Source organism: Schistocerca serialis, chromosome 2, assembly GCF_023864345.2.
Source record: "Schistocerca serialis cubense isolate TAMUIC-IGC-003099 chromosome 2, iqSchSeri2.2, whole genome shotgun sequence".
NCBI classification, from domain to species: domain Eukaryota; kingdom Metazoa; phylum Arthropoda; class Insecta; order Orthoptera; family Acrididae; genus Schistocerca; species Schistocerca serialis.
This window is the reverse complement of record NC_064639.1, coordinates 414,409,914-414,427,042: the sequence shown is the minus strand read 5'-3', so window position 1 is coordinate 414,427,042 and position 17,129 is coordinate 414,409,914. Positions and strand designations below refer to the sequence as shown.

Below are 17,129 nucleotides of genomic sequence, written 5' to 3'. Positions count from 1 at the left end.
ACACTAATTAGAGTGCAGATCGCTGTACGCTGCTGCAGCTCTACAGAGCCCTTATCCGATCCCGAATTGACTATGGGAGTGTGGTTTATGGTTTGGCAGCACCTTCAGCATTGCATTTACTCGACCCTGTTCACCATTGTGGGGTTCGATCAGCGACAGGAGTTTTTAGGTCGAGTCCGGTGACCAGCGTACTGGTGTCCCTCCACTGCAGATCAGACGTGAGCGACTGCTCACCAGTTACGCAGCACACATTCATAGTTCCCCTGAGCATGTGAATTAGCATCTCCTTTTCCTGCCCACGGCAGTCCATCTCCCACATCAGCAGCCCAGATCAGGGCTAATGATTGCGGTTCGCGTGCAGTCCTTTCTCTCCGAACTGGAGTCCTTCCCTTTACCACCTCTACTTGCGGTCCGTTCACATACGCCTCCATGGTGTACGCCTCCGTCTCGACCTTTTGCTTGGACCTAAAGACTCCATTAACCCTGCCGCTCTCCGCTGTCACTTCCTCTCGTTCTTGATGTGTTCCGGGACTCTGAAGTGGTTTACACCTACGGCTCAATGGCTGATGATCACGTAGGCTTCGCATATGTTCATGGAGGACATATTGAGCAGCACTCCCTGCCAGTTGGCTGCAGTGTTTTCACTGCAGAGCTGGCCAGCCATATCGTGCTCTTGAGTACATCCGCTCATTCCCTGGCGAGTCATTTCTCCTGTGTACTGACTCATTGAGCAGCCTACATGTTATCGACCAGTCTACCCTCGCCACCCTCTAGTAGTGTCCATTCAGGAGTCCGTCTATGCCCTGGAACAGTCCCACCGCTCCGCAGTGTTCGTGTGGACCCCAGGACACGTCAGAATCCCCGGCAACAAACTTGCCAACACCTGGCCAAACAGGCGACGCGGTAACCTCTTCTGGAGATAGGCATCTCAGAAGCTGGCCCTCATTCTGTCTTACACTGCAGGGTTTCCCAGCTTTGGGAGACGGAATGGCATAACAGCACGCACAGCAAACTGCGTGTCATTAAGGAGACTATGAATGTGTGGAAGTCTTCCATGCAGGCCTCTCGCAGGGAGTCAATTGTACTCTGCCGCATTGGTCATACGTGGCTAATGCATGGTTACCTACTCCATTGTGAGGACCCACTTCAGTGTCCCTGTGGCTCCCAAATGACAGTCGTCCACATCTTGCTAGACTGCCCACTTTCAGCCGCTCTGCAGCAGACTTTTAATTTTCCCAGGACCCTGCCTTTGGTGTTGGGCGACAATGCCTCAACGGCAGCTTTAGCTTTACGTTTTATCCTTGAGAGTGGGTTTTATACTTCTATCTAGGTTTTAACACATGTCCTTTGTCCCTCCGTGTCCTCTACCCTGGTGCTTTTAGGGTGGAGGTTTTAATGTGTTGCAGAGTGGCTGGCTTTCCCTTTTTACTCTTGTGGTTGGTCAGCCACTGTAATCTGCTTTCATGTTTTACTCTCTTCTGTTTCTAGTGTCTCTCTGTTGTTTCCTTGTCCTCTTTTGTTTCTTTTAGTGTTCGTTGCCTTCCCTTCGTTCTTGTGGCTTTTCCTCTCTTTCCACTTTGTGTTATATGTTTCATCCGTTTTATTCTCACCCTTGTGGCACTGTTTTTTTAGGAACAAGGGTCCGATGACCTTGTAATTTGGTCCCTTCTCCCGCCTTTAAACAAACAAACCAACCAACATTTGGTGATACACTGTGTGTTGTATATGGTAACATATTAAATGATTGTACCCCTATGTATATGTAACTATTTTGCTGTCCCACCCCCTCCCCCCCAGTAACTGCTTGTGTATCGTGGTTATGTATAGACTCTCGCAGTTTATGGCTGTTTTGGTTTTCCTTGATATGCACCAAGCAGCTGATAATGAACAGCAATGCAACTGTCAGTATTTTGAGCTCTACATGATACATGGTTTCTCATTCCAGCAATGCACCTAAGAGCCTTTTCCTACCAAATAAAAATTCTTTTTGCTTCAGAGGAATTGCATAGTAGGATAATACATTTGTCTGTATGGCTATCTTCCCACAGCAGCTGTTAAAATCAGTTGTTATTGGTTTTTCCATCTTGATCTTACTGCAATGTAATCAAAAAGAATTTTTACACCAGACGCATTTCTCTTTTATGTATAAAGCATGTTCCATTGTTATTCTGCAAGTTTGATACATATATTTGTACATTTTGGTTGTTTTAGAATAAGAACAGTGTAAGTTGGAGTGCAAGTTACTTATGGTGTTTCTTTACTTATTCTCCAAAACACTGCTTCTTCCCTCCTCATGGAGACTGTCTTATATGTGTTTATGTTATATTAAGTGGTCAATCACCTCACCTTACTAGAAAACTATCACATCCAAAAAAACATAACAGAAAAGAAACAACTCAAAAATGATCAGACTAACCTGGCAAACCAGGAACTCTTTAAACTGAACGACCGTTTAGTTTAACATTAAATACACACTTGTAACCACAGGCTCCATTTAACCACCATCCAGTATACACTTGGGGGGGGGGGGGGGGGGGGGAGCAGTGAATTGCAGTCCCACACCCCATCCCAATCCTGTCTCCTCTCACATCTCTGTCAATCCTACAAGACATTTTCACTAATTCACACACCACACAAATACATACACACATTCACCCTCTACCCTCCCCCATCCTCTAATATCTCCCTCCCTCTCCCCATCTCCTTCCCCTTAAAACACACACACACACACACACACACACACACACATTCACAAACAAATGAGCAGACATAAACACTGTAACTCTATGCAGAGTGAGAAAACACACAACATCAGCCACTGCTAACAAGGAGGAAAGAAGCAGTGCTTTGGAGAAAATGTAAAGAAACACCGTAGCTAACTTCCACTACAGGTTTATAAACAAAATGTTGTTTTTAATCTAAGACAACAACAAAATCTACAAACATACGTATCCAATTTGCAGAATAACCATGGAAGATGCTTTATAAATAAAAGAGAAACCCTTCTGATGTAAAAATACTCTTTTTGCAGTAAACTCATGATGGAAAAGCCAATAATAACTGATGGGTGTAATAGGAATTAAATAGTTAGTAGGTTGTTTGTCACACAAGTCCTAAGTTTACAGAATGAGATTTTCACTCTGCAGCGGAGTATGCGCTGATATGAAACTTCCTGGCAGATTAAAACTGTGTGCCAGACCGAGACTCGAACTCGGGACCTTTGCCTTTCACAGGCAAGTGCTCTACCATCTGAGCTACCCAAGCACGACTCACGCCCCATCCACTCAGCTTTACTTCTGCCAGTACCTCACCTCCTACCTTCCAAACTTTACAGAAGCTCTCCTGCGAACCTTGCAGAACTAGCACTCCTGAATGAAAGGATATTGCAGAGACATGGCTTAACCACAGCCTGGGGGATGTTTCCAGAATGAGATTTTCACTCTGCAGCGGAGTGTGTGCTGATATGAAACTTCCTGGCAGATTAAAACTGTGTGCCAGACCGAGACTCGAACTCGGATCCCGAGTCATGCTTTGGTAGCTCAGATGTTAGAGCACTTGCCCGCGAAAGGCAAAGGTCCTGAGTTCGAGTCTCGGTCCGGCACACAGTTTTAATCTGCCAGGAAGTTTCAAGTCCTAAGTTTAGTTAGCAGACAGATGACTCAGGCTAACTTTTTGCATACATAGTTATTGTGAGTTTTCCAAGTTAATTTTAGAACAAGATAAATTCCAAGAAACTTAACTGGCACTACAGTTGTCATCATTAGGGAGGCTAAAAAGGAGTTTTGCTGTTTTAGAGTGGTTAATTTGCAATTCATTTGCTCTGCACCATATACTGGATATTCCGAATTGTCCTGCATTTTTCTGCTTTATTGTGTCCAAGGCCCCCACCATGTGTAACAAAGGTGGTGGTGCTTGCATTTAGTATGGACTTACACAGCATCATACTGGACAAATCATTTTCATATATTACAAGAAACAAGGGTCCAAGCAAGGACCCTTGGACACATCTCATGTTACACCCACATTGTCTGATTTGTTTTTGTTAAAATGTAGACTTTGTTTTCGCTCACTCGGATAAGGTGTAATCAGAGATAGAACTTTGTATTTAAAACCATAAGAATAGAACTTTTTTAATAGAATTCTGTGACGGACAGAATCGAAGGCTTTAATCAGGCCTACACTTGTGGCATTTATAGAAAGTTTAGATTTGTGTGCAGACAAAGTGAAAGAAATAATATTTTCCACTGCTTTCACAGAGGATAAGCCAGGTCTGAATCCATATTGAGAATCACTAAGAATGTTGTTAGCAGATAGATGCTTATGGATTTGGAATTTCATGCAGTGCACTGCTACTTTTGATAGAAAGGTTATTAGAAAGATTCGTCGATAATTACTTAGCCATGACTTACCTCCTTTTTGTGTAGTTGTGCAACCACTGTAATTTTTAAACATGCTGGGAAACAACTACTAGTAAATATCCAGTTTACAGGTAAACAGAGTGGGTATGCTGTAGTCTCTGGTTTCTTAATTAAAAAACTAAATAAACCATAAATGGTCTTTTTACTGAAAACATGGTAAAAGAGTTTGCAGAAGATTCTTTCTTTCTTTCCTCTTTCTGTCAAAGTGAATCAAAAGTAGCAACTAACCTCTGTGGGTTCAGGTTGGATGCTCTTTTAGGTAATGTAACACCAATTAATAAACAGAAAATAGTTAAATTTGAGCATGGCAGATTTTTCTGCCCGTAAAATTTAGGCAAAGAAATCTTTGGTATCAGACAACTCACAAGTCGCAAAGATTAGCAACTCAGTTACGCACTACTAGTAAGATTGCTTTTCTGACCAATCACAATACACGATTTTTAATAAATACCTATGGGCTTCTAAAATAAGACAATGTGACAGCTGATAGCCACACAGGAGAAACTTTTACAGTTTGTGTTCAAATTTTGATTTGCTATCTGTCAGACATGTTATATCACTAGGTAAGTGATCAAAAATTTTAGTTGCAATATTGTGCATCCCTTTTGTTAATACAGAGTAATTAATGTCATTTTTTTCTTCTGGTATTGTAATTATGTGCATTATTGTTCTTTTTGAACTGCAGTGGATTATTTACATCAGACTTCATCACGGAATAAATACAATGTGAAACAATACTCAAAATTTTCAATTCCTTAAACAGATGTAACTTCCTTCCAGGTTAAAACTGTGTGCCGGATTGAGACTTGAAATCGGATCTTTATCTTTCATAAGGAAAGGGCTCTAACAATTTAGCTACTTAAGCTGCACACTGTCCTCACAGCTGTACTTCTGCCAGTACCTTATCTTCTACCTTCCAAACATCACAGATGCCATCCTGCAGACACATGACTTGCCACAGGGTGGGGGATATATTCTTTCTTCCAGGAGTGCTAGTCGTGCAAGTTTTGCAGGAGAACTTCTGCGGAGTTTGGAAAGTAGGAGATGAGATACTGGTGGAAGTAACGCCGTGATGACATCATTAATTGTTCTTGGGTAGCTCAGTCAGTTGGCACTTGCCCATGAAAGGCAAAGGTCCCAAGTTGAGGTCTCAGGTCCAGCCCACAGTTTTAATCTGCTAGAAAGTTTCCTATCAGAGAACACTACACTGCTGTGAAAAATTCATTCCATAAACAGAGGTCTAAAAGTTGATTGTGAGTGAGCGCTACATATTATTCTTACAGCAAGTTTTTTAACAATGAAGACATTCTTTCTTAAAATTGAGTTAGCCCAGAACATTATATACCACATGACATTATTGACTGAAAATATAAAGAGTGTCAGCTTACAGATTAGTCTCTCCCCAAGATCTGCAATGATTCTAAATGCAAAATAGGCATCTCAGTTGTTCTAGGAGTTCCAAAATTTGCTCTTTTCAGTTTAAATTCTCATCAGGTTTGCACCCTATTTTTTATTTATTCACAATGTGTTACACTTATCATTGATGTTGTACTTATCATTGATGTAGTACCTCTAGAGGTCCAGAACTAAATAAGTTGTGTCTTGAACATTCAGGTTGAGAACATTCACAGAAGACCAGTCAGTGATGCTTTTAAGAACATTGTTTACCATTTCTTCTGTTACTGTATGTATGGTTGGATTGATTGCAGTACTAGTGTAATCTGCAAAAATCTAATTCTGCATGTTACATATTAGACAGAAGATCATTTGCGTATGAGGGAGCCTCAGAAAGTCTTTGCCCCATTTTTTTTTTTTTTTTTTTTTTTTAAAGGTACAAACAGATAATTACAAATATACTTACTGATCTATGTACCTTACACCATTTCTCCCCATAGTCCCACACCACTTCAGCCATGTATTCTATTGCAGCACTAAATTTGAGCACCTCTGCGGTATAATTTGTCCAGCTGACAGGGTAACCACTGTCAGATTGCTGGCTTAGCTTCGCCATTGCCCATGAACCGCTGTCTTGCCAGGAACTAATTCAGCGAACTGGTAACATGGAAATCGCTAGGGGTGAACTATGGTTGCTGCCTCAGATTCTCCCAGGAAATGACCAAGGTTGTTGACAGCTGTGATTGCCACATGTGGCCTTGTATTGTGCATGAAATCCAGCAAGAGCAGTCCACAACGTTCCCAGAAGACCAACGATGATCCCTGAAGACTATCAACATCACATCCCCAACAAGTGGCATTGAACCAAATTTTATTGTCACAGGCGAATCCAACCATACCATGCTCTGCTGCTTCGATTGTGGCATGAAATGAAATGCAGTTCCCAGATTTCATCACTATTAACAATCTGGTCCAGGAAACTGTCACCATCCAAGGCATGCTGTTGCAGATGATTCAGTGAAGCAATCACTTGCTTACATTTCATCATGTCATCCAACAGCTTAGGCACCCACCGACATTCAACCTTCCTGTACCCTAAGGATTTGTAAACATCATTGTAAACACTACCGTGAAAAATACCAAGCTCTCAGGGAATATTGTTGAGATGCACGCACTGATCCGCTTTCACCATTACATCCACACATAAAATTTTCTTGTCAGCCAGTGACAGATGCAGCTCCCCAAAACACTTACTGTCATGCAAGTGCATGTAAACTCAGAAACACCACCTTACACTTCTCAAAGCAAGACACTTTTCCCCATATGTGAGCTGCATTTCCCTTTGGATTTTGATGGGCATTTGTCCCTCCATGGAAAACGAATCACATTTCGTTGCTTGTATACCGTGGCACGTGAAGCTCAACTGCCATCTGTAACAACTGACTGCAGTTATATACTGCAGAGCTACAGGCATATAAGGCCAGGTTGGCCCAGGAATGGTCGACTGCCAGGAATGGAAATGTTGACTTTGCATTTACAGCTATAATTTGGCGAGAAGAAAAGGGGGGGTGGGAGCTGATCCACCTTCGTATACGAGGAAGAATGGAGGACCTAAGATTGAGCCTTAGAGAAGTGCATTCATAATTTCTTCCCAGCCAAAAGAATCTCCGCGATTACATTGGTTCAGTTACTAAGTACAACTTTCTACATTCTTTTGGTTAGATATGACAGTATCCATTGATTGGCTATGCCAACAATTCCACAAAACTTCAGTTTATCTAGGAGAATATTGCGATTCATACAGTCAAATGCCTCAGATAGATCAAAGAAAACACCAACTAGTGCTATTTTGTTATTTAATGGTATCGCTTATAAAGTCATTAAATCACTCAGTAGACTAGAAGATGATTGTATACATGTCAATAATGTAGGAGAGAGTGAGTGGATGGCTCATTATAAAAATTATGGTCTCCTGATATGCTAATTCAGACATTACTTGAACTAAATGACACAAAAGACCTGACAATATTGATATGAGAGAACTGACGGAAGCTCTAAAAGTTACTGAAATTCAGAAAGCCACTGGTTTAGATGGTGTTAATATGAAAGTGTGAAAATATGAAGGGCTTGTCTTATATCTGAGGCTTCTTCACACCTTTAATCAATGTTGGAGAAATGAGAAGGTACCAAAAGACTGGCTAAGAGCTAAAGTAATAGCAATTTTTAAAAAAGGGGATAAAAATAAATGTAGTAACTATAGACCTATAAGCCTCCTGGCTTCGGCCTATAAATTATATGCCAAAATTATGAGTGCAAGACTTCTAAGTATTGTGGAAAAACTAATGTCTGAAGGATAATCAGATTTTAGAAAAGGGTGATTGTCAGTAGATAGAATGAAAGTGATGGCATTTTGGAACAAACAGCCAGCAAGATCTAAAATAGTACTGAATAATGAAATATTGGAGCAAGTGGAACATTTTTAATGTCTGGGATGCGACATAACTTACAAAGATAACCATGATGTGCACCAAAAATTAAATAAATTTACTTCCATATGTGGAGCCATCATAAAACTTAGCAGCACAAGAAATAGAGTAGCGTAACATGCTATTTGCCTAATGCATTAAGTGAAGAAGATGAAAATTTGGTGAGTGAAAATGTAAATAGCATTCTCAGTAGAGCCACACTTATGAAATACAAACTGTGCATACTGAGGATATTATTGTTTTAGTATACATCACCTTTACAGAAATTTTGGAAAATGATGTCGGTAGTGAAACAGGTTGGTACTCTCCTATCATCTTCTTATAGAAGGGTTAACAGTGGCATTTTTCAACCTTCTGGAAAAAAGTTTTTGACTTGATCATGCATTAAATTTTTTTTAAAAAATAAGGCAGGGCTTGTTATTTGGGAACAAGTCTTTAGTACTCTGTAGGAAACATCATCAAATTCAGACGAGCTTTTATTTATGAGAGAAAACATAATTTGCTTAATTTCTGTGTTGAAGTGGATGAACATTCTTAGGGTTCAATTTTACGAGAGTTGATTTTTGAACATATTGCTGTGATTTTGCTCTTGAAATGTTTTTCCATATATTTCACACTATATTTAAGAAATGATATCACGCTTCCCCTACCTGTAATTCATCATTTATAGCGCTTCAGTTTAATCCTTTGAGTGGTTGTTCTGTCTCTCGTTTCTCTGCGTTCCATAGAGCCATAAGTCTGTTGTTGGATTTAACTGGTTTCTGACATAATTGTGCGTGTTCTTTGTTTAATTTAATTTTATATGTATATATTTTTTAAATATGTGTTCTTGTAACTTTTGAGTAATTTTTGTAAGAGGGAAAACCGGAAAGTCTTTACCCCTAATTTCTTTTTAGCCAAGTTATGGCAGTAAATGCGAAGTCAACATACCTATGCCCAGCGTTGGACCTATCACGGTTCATGCCAGCCATATCTACCAGTAGCTCCACTGCACAACGCTGCTGTCAGTTGTTAAAGATGGTGGTTGTGCTTCACATTTCCATGGCGTTAGAACAACAAAGTGTGACACATTTTCTGTGATGAAAGGGACGAATGTCCATCGAAATCTACAGGGTGGTGGTGTGAGTTTGACAAAGGCCGTGAAGTCTTGCACAGCAATGAGCGGCCGGGGAGACCACATTCATCGCTGACTGATGACAACATATCCCCCGTGGATACAATGGTGAAAGCAGCTTGGCGTGTGCACAGCATGGTTATTTCTGGGAGCTTCACATATCATATGGAAATGCTTACGATGTCATTCATGGATTCATACCATAGGGTACCAGAAGGTTTCATGTCAGTGGGTGCCTAAGCAGTTGGAAGACATGATGAAAGGCAAGCAAATGATGCCTTCACTGAATCATCTGGAACGATACTCCAAGGATGGTGAAGGTTTCCTGGACAGCACTGTTACTGGCGATGAAACATGGATACTGCATTTCGCACTGGAATCCAAGCAGCAGAGCATGGTGTGGAAACCTTTACATTTGCCTGTGACAAAAAAATTCTGTTTAGTGCCATCTGTTGGAAAGTGATGTTAATGGCCTTCTAGGATAGCTGCGCCTGCTGGATTTCAAGGCACAAGATACAGTCATCAATTCCGACAGTTATTGTTCCCCACTGTCTTGTCTGAGGGGTGCCATCAGGCGAATGCGCTAAGGGATTCTTGATGTGAACAACATGATTCTACTCCATGACAATGTGAGACCACATTTAGCAATCAGAACTGCCAAAAAGCTTTGGGCACTTCAGTGGGAGATTGTGGACCACTCGCCATACAGTCCAGACCTCTCCCCTAGTTACTTCACACTTTTGGACCGCTGTATAAGTTCCCTGCAGGACAGTGATTCACAAGTAACGATGAAGCCAAGACAGCAGTCCGACGGTGGTTCCATAGCCAGCTGGATGAACTCTACCTCAGGGGCATCTCAAATTTAGTGCTGTGAAAGGGCAAATGTGTGAACCAATGTCAGGACTATGTGGAAAAATAGTGTAAGGTACGTAGAGTAGGATGTATATTTATCATTACCTGAATGCGCCTTAAATTGGCTAATAAAGATAGAGGCAAAGACTTTCTGATTTGTCCTTGCAGTACAGGATCTCTGCATGTTTTTGCCAGTAAATATATTTCCCTTTTCCTTTAACTCATAGAACAGTTAAAACTTTTTGATCGTTGCCTGGATGCAGACATAACAGGTATTGAAATAAGTGGTAGCAGCATTGTAAACATTCAAAAAATTAAGTAGAGGACAGGTTTCTGAACCTGATGGGTTATCTATTATTCTTCGTTGAATATGAGGAAGAATAGTACACCTCATAGACTGACCCAAAACTTCAGCTTGTCATGGGCAGTTTTTCCTTCCTTCTAATTTCTGCAGATACTCTCACACAAAGCCAAGTAACTAGCACCTCCAACAGAAGGGATCTAGAGGGAAGTCTGGCTTCTCAACAGCTGCAGTGCTGTTGCCATGAAGCAAATCCTAGAAAGAGAGGGAACTAATTAAAATAGATTTGTTGAGTCAGTTTGAGATCACCACAGAAATACATAACATACTGCAGTGGTAGATGGTTTAAGAAAGACAGTAGCATCGCAGAGAACCCATTTCCTATTGCAAGTAATGCTCAGATACAGCATTAGTAGTGCCCTGCTTGACACAACCATGTCATTTAAATATCTGGGTGAACTTTACAAAGTGATATAAATTGGAACGAGCATGTGAGGATTGTGGTAGGAAAGGTGAATTGCCAACTTCAATTTATTGGAAGAGTTATAGGAAAGTGTGATTCGTCTGTAAAGGAGACTGCTTATAGGATGCTAGTGTAACCTATTCTTGAGTACTCGTGAGTGTTTGAGATCTGTACCAGGTCGAATTAGAGAGACATCGAAACAATTCAGAAGCAGGCTGCTAGATTTGTTACTGGTGGGTTTTAACAACATGCAAGTGCTACAGAGATGCTTTGGGAACTGAGATGTGAAGCCCTGGAGGGAAGATGACGTTTTTTGCAAGGAACGCTGTTTAGAGAACTGGCATTCGAAGCACTGCTGAATGATTCTGTTGCCTCCAACATACATTGTTCTCCAGGACTACAAAGATTAGATACAAAAAATTAGGGCTTTTATAGGTGCTTAGTTTCTCATTTTTCCTTTGTTCTGTTTGTGGGTGGAACAGGAAAGGAAATTAATAGCAACGGTACGGGGTGCCCTCCACCATAAGTCATAAGTTGGATTACGGAGTATCAACGTAGATGTAAAATCTTATTTCTTTTTACATCATCTCCTGTAATGGCCATGAGGGGAGTATTAGAGAAATTAGTACTCACAGAGAGGGTATCATATTCTTCCCATGTTCCTTAAACACGGTAAAGGAAATGAAGTTCTTAAGTTTCCTACAAGAAAAATGATTTTATTACATTGTGCTCTCTATGCTATATATTCCATAGTAGCTTGTGGTATTCCACATTTGTCTAGAATGCTTTAAAATATTTCTGGTGCATCTGCAGTTTCTGGCTTAGGTATTTCGTAAGTTCATGGTAACTTATATGTGGCTGTCCATGATGGCCTATTTTTCTCCCATATGCTCCTGCATCCATATCACCGAATTTATTGTACCCTTCTCAATTCCCAGTGATTAATTTTGGCTGTTAAAACTTTTGTTTCTGGAATAGAATATCAGCTGATCCCTCACAACTGTCTCTCATTTAGTGTACTCCAGAATTCAGAATGGTCCTGCATTCTGATATTATTGCCCACCTCCTCACGGTGTCCTCTGTAATTATGGTACAGCAAGAATTACAAATCAAAACTTGAAGATATTCTGTATCAAATGATCTATAAATGTCTAAGGTATGTGTTGTAGGTGTCGCGTAATAATAATAATAACAATCTTAAAGTGCAGGTGCACTGACATGTGTTTTTTTATGTATTTGGAAAAATTGTCTCATAACATGTAATATTATTTCTAAATGCTCTGAATAATATTTTTTAGTACATATAACATAGACATTATATCTGCCACGCTTTTACAGCATTATATAACAACACTGTATGTTGGCATTTGTATGGGTTGTTGAATTCTCAATTACTGGTTTTTTGTTGTAACTTACACACAGGAACAGTTGAATATAATTCGACAGCGATTGTGTGAAGCAGAATCACTCTCCAAAGAAAAGGAAGCTGTCTTGCAGGATGCAAAGAGGTATGCAGAAAATCTGAGAGAGGAATTAGAAGCTCAACAGTTGGAGTTAGCTGCTACTGCAGCTGAAAAACAGAAGATTGAGGCTAACAGTCACAAGCAGCAGACTGTGCTTATTGAGAAGGTTAGTACAGTTGTCAGCAACTAGAATCTAATTAACATTACTGGCTTTGTTGTTACTGGCATGGAGCTTCGGAGTATTGGCAAAATAGCTACCATCTGATGCTTGCTTAAGCCTAGCCAAACAGGGAGTAGGCTGTAAGCATTGGCTGCACACATTATTGCATACTGTGCCTAGAAATAGTGAAACAGAACACAGCAGAGGCTCGATAATACATTATGTGCACTCACCACACTTTTCAAACAGTGCAAGTGAACAGATGCTTTGCTGCAGCATCTAGGCAACAGAAGGCAGTTGATGGGTGACATTGAAAACTGTGATTGGAGAAACTCACTTATGACATGGAATGTCAACTGACAAATAATTTTAATCAAAGAGTAGCAATATACTAAAACACATGGTAATAACATCTTCAAGTCTCATTCATATTTGTGGCACTTGTTTTTTAGAACGAGATTTTCACTCTGCAGCGGAGTGTGCGCTGATATGAAACTTCCTGGCAGATTAAAACTGTGTGCCCGACCAAGACTCGAACTCGGGACATTTGCCTTTCGCGGGCAAGTGCTCTACCATCTGAGCTACCGAAGCACAACTCGCGCCCGGTACTCACAGCTTTACTTCTGCCAGTATCTCGTCTCCTACCTTCCAAACTTTACAGAAGGTCGCAGGAGAGCTTCTACAAAGTTTGGAAGGTAGGAGACGAGATACTGGCACAAGTAAAGCTGTGAGTACCGGGCGTGAGTCGTGCTTCAGTAGCTCAGATGGTAGAGCACTTGCCCGCGAAAGGCAAAGGTCCTGAGTTCGAGTCTCGATCCGGCACACAGTTTTAATCTGCCAGGAAGTTTCACTTGGTTTTTAATTTTATTCCTGTCAGTCTTGGCCTGTGAATCAGAGTACAAGTTTTTAAATTGTATTTTAGCATTTTCCATGTGATTAACTGCATTTTTTTAGAACGAGATTTTCACTCTGCAGCGGAGTGTGCGCTGATATGAAACTTCCTGGCAGATTAAAACTGTGTGCCCGACCAAGACTCGAACTCGGGACATTTGCCTTTCGCGGGCAAGTGCTCTACCATCTGAGCTACCGAAGCACAACTCGCGCCCGGTACTCACAGCTTTACTTCTGCCAGTATCTCGTCTCCTACCTTCCAAACTTACAGAAGGTCGCAGGAGAGCTTCTATAAAGTTTGGAAGGTAGGAGACGAGATACTGGCACAAGTAAAGCTGTGAGTACCGGGCGTGAGTCGTGCTTCAGTAGCTCAGATGGTAGAGCACTTGCCCGCGAAAGGCAAAGGTCCTGAGTTCGAGTCTCGATCCGGCACACAGTTTTAATCTGCCAGGAAGTTTCACTTGGTTTTTAATTTTATTCCTGTCAGTCTTGGCCTGTGAATCAGAGTACAAGTTTTTAAATTGTATTTTAGCATTTTCCATGTGATTAACTGCATTTTTCATGCCAAAGATTATTCTATCTCTGACTTTTTTTTCCCTCTCTTGAAGGTTTCTGTATTAGAAGAACAACTAGAAAAATTGCAGCATGAAAGAGACAAATTTTCCACAGAATTAGCAGAGGTGCATAGTGAGTTTGAAAGTTACAAAATTCGTGCTGCAAGTGTACTGAGGCAGAAGGCTCGCCCTGAAGAAACTGCTCCAGTCGCAGAAGATGGAGCCCAGCAGGAAATTGCACAACTTCGAAAAACAAATGATATGCTTCGAGGAAAACTCGAAGAAATGAGGTAAGATATCATCGAAGATGCTGAAGTAATTTTATTCTTAAAGTAGTTTTTAACTATGTGTTCTTCTTTGTTAACCATAAGACTGCAAAGGAAGCTGGTACATAAACATACTGGCACATTTGGAAATTTGGAAATTCTTTTGCTTGCCTTTTCAGCTACTTTTTTCTGGTTCCTTGAAATTAATTATGAAAAGGAATGCAGTATTATAGTATTAAACTACACGTTTTGTTTAATTTATTGATTTTTTTTTTAGCAAGAAATAACCCAGAGACTACAGTTTACATCAGTGTTGGATGAAATTGTTTTAACTCTATAGTGCAGTGCAGACTTTAATGGCAGTCAGTAAAGGTGTCTACTAAAAGAACTGAACCCACAGACCAGCAAAAGAGGCTGCAAATATTTACATTCTGAGGAGAGAGAGACTGGGTGTGTTGGTGGAATGAGAGCTGTGTAGTGCTGGAATGGGAATAGGGAAGGAGCTGGATGGGTGAGGAGAATGTCTAATGAAGATTGAGGCCAGGAGGGTTATGGGAATGTAGAGTATATTACAGGGAGTGTTCCAACCAGTGCAATTCAGAAGAGCTGGTGGTGGTGGCAAGGATCCACATGGTTGTAGAGCAGTCATTGAAATGAAGGACATAGTGTTGGGCAGTGTGCTGAGCAACAGGATGATCCACTTGTTTCTTGGCCACAGTTTATCGGTGGCCACTCATGTGGACAGACAGCTTGTTGGTTGTTATGCCCGCGGTGGTTGCAGCATAGCTTGTAGATCACATGACTGTTTCCACAGGTATCCCTGTCTTCACAGGTAGCCCTGTCTTCGATGGGATAAGTGATGTTTGTGACCAGACTGGAGTAGGTGGTGGCAGTGGTGGTGGCAGTGGTGGTGGTGGTGGTGGTGGTGGGAGGGTGTATGGGACGGGGATATGAGCCATGAGGTAAGGGGTTGGGAGCAGGGATTGTGTAGGAATGGATGAGTATATTGTGTAGGTTCAGTGGATGGTGAAATACCACTGTGGGAGGGGCGGGAAGGATAATGGACAGGACAGTTCTCATTTCATGGCACGACTGGAGATAGTCGAAACCCTGGCAGAGAATGTGATTCAGTTGCTCCAGTCCTGGGTGGTACTGAGTTGTGAAGGGAATGCTCCTCTGTGGCTGGACAGTGCGACTTTGGGAGGTGGTGGGAGACTGGAAAGATAAGGCACAGGAGGTTTTGCTTTTGTACAGGGTTCTGGGGACAATTACAGTCTGTGAAGGCTTCAATGAGAGAGGGACCTCTCGTCACTGCAGATGTGATGACTATGGGTAGCCAGCCTGTGTGGAAAGGACTTCTTGATGTGGAATGGGTGACAGCTGTTGAAGTGGAGGTATTGGCTGGTGGTTAGTAGGTTTGATATGGACAGAGGTACTGATGTAGCCATCTATGATGTGGAGGTCAAGTGCACCTAGCTGCCCTACCCTCTCTCCACTCCCCAGCAGCATTTCACTGTCCCCCACCCCAACCCTGCTATCCCACCCCAGCCTTCTCCTTACCCCACACCCACCCCCACCCAGTTGCCACTCCCATCATGCACTGTTGCTGCTGCTCACAGTGTGGCTTCAGCTGCCACCAGAGACTGCAGTAGTGTGTGTGTGTGTGTGTGTGTGTGTTTTTGACAAAGGCCTTGTTGACCGAAAGCTTATTTGTGACAGTCTTTTTATTGTGCTTATCTGCAACTCAGCATCTCTGCTATATGTTGAGTAGTAACTTCCCTTTTCATAATACTGTTACATTCTGTCTGGATTTTCCATTGTTTAATTTATCTAATGTAGTCAGGTGATTTAATTTGCCAATGTAATGGTGATGTGTTTTTGTACAATTTTTTTCACTTTATGGTGCTGTTGATATCAACTGATATAAACTTTACTGTGTATGATCATCTAATTCGGCAAATTAGTTGGCAACACATCTATATGAAATTAAGATGAGACTACCATACAAACACCAGCTAAATTTGCATTTGGCTTTACTATTGTCTTTATAATGTAATGTGTCACCTAGCTGTTGTCAGCAGATTGTGTAATAAATTACATTTTTCTTATTGTTAAAATTGTTCTATTGTCAACAACATGGGAATGTATAGAATTGCAACAGTTGTCTGCATAACTAGCCTATATAGCGTTCATATGATGTGTATACTATGAAAGGCTGAGTGGACCAGTAAATGGACTCAAGCATTGATTGATGGATTAAATAGCAAAGAACTAATACACACACACTTGATGGGTTAAATAGCAAAGAACTAATACACACACACACACACACACACACACACACACACACACACACACACACACATTCTGCTCACATTTACAAACCTAAGAACTAATACAGAAGAACTACTTCAGCCCTGTATATGGAAGTCAGAATAGATCCTGTGGAGTCAATACGAGATGCACCAAATGTGCAGCAGCCAGAGCATTGTTCCTGGTTTCGTGTTATGTAAGCATAACCTAGCCTTGAACTTCATTCCCAATACTTCTATATACCTTTGGTAGAGCTAAGTTCATGCATAGATGTCACTAGAGATTTTGACCAATATGACATCATGTTGGAGGAATTGGCTGCTTTTCGCAAACAGCTGAAAGCTGTGCTGGCAACTATCAGTCAGCTTCATTTGGCCATTGCAAAGTACAACACTTATGAAGTGGCAGGGTGACCTGCCAAAGCACCACAAAACTTGCACAGTTCCCCTGTTA

The 17,129-nt window shown here is 41.2% G+C and overlaps 1 protein-coding gene across 1 annotated transcript in view; it reads left to right on the top strand.

The window, feature by feature from the left end:
- LOC126457258 (GRIP and coiled-coil domain-containing protein 2) overlaps nt 1-17,129 on the top strand; it is a 188,905-nt gene that overhangs the window by 79,265 nt on the left and 92,511 nt on the right. The window contains exons 9-10 of the mRNA XM_050093423.1: nt 12,452-12,658; nt 14,152-14,387. Of these exons, the coding sequence (XP_049949380.1) occupies nt 12,452-12,658; nt 14,152-14,387 (443 nt within the window). The remainder of the gene's footprint in view (nt 1-12,451; nt 12,659-14,151; nt 14,388-17,129) is intronic.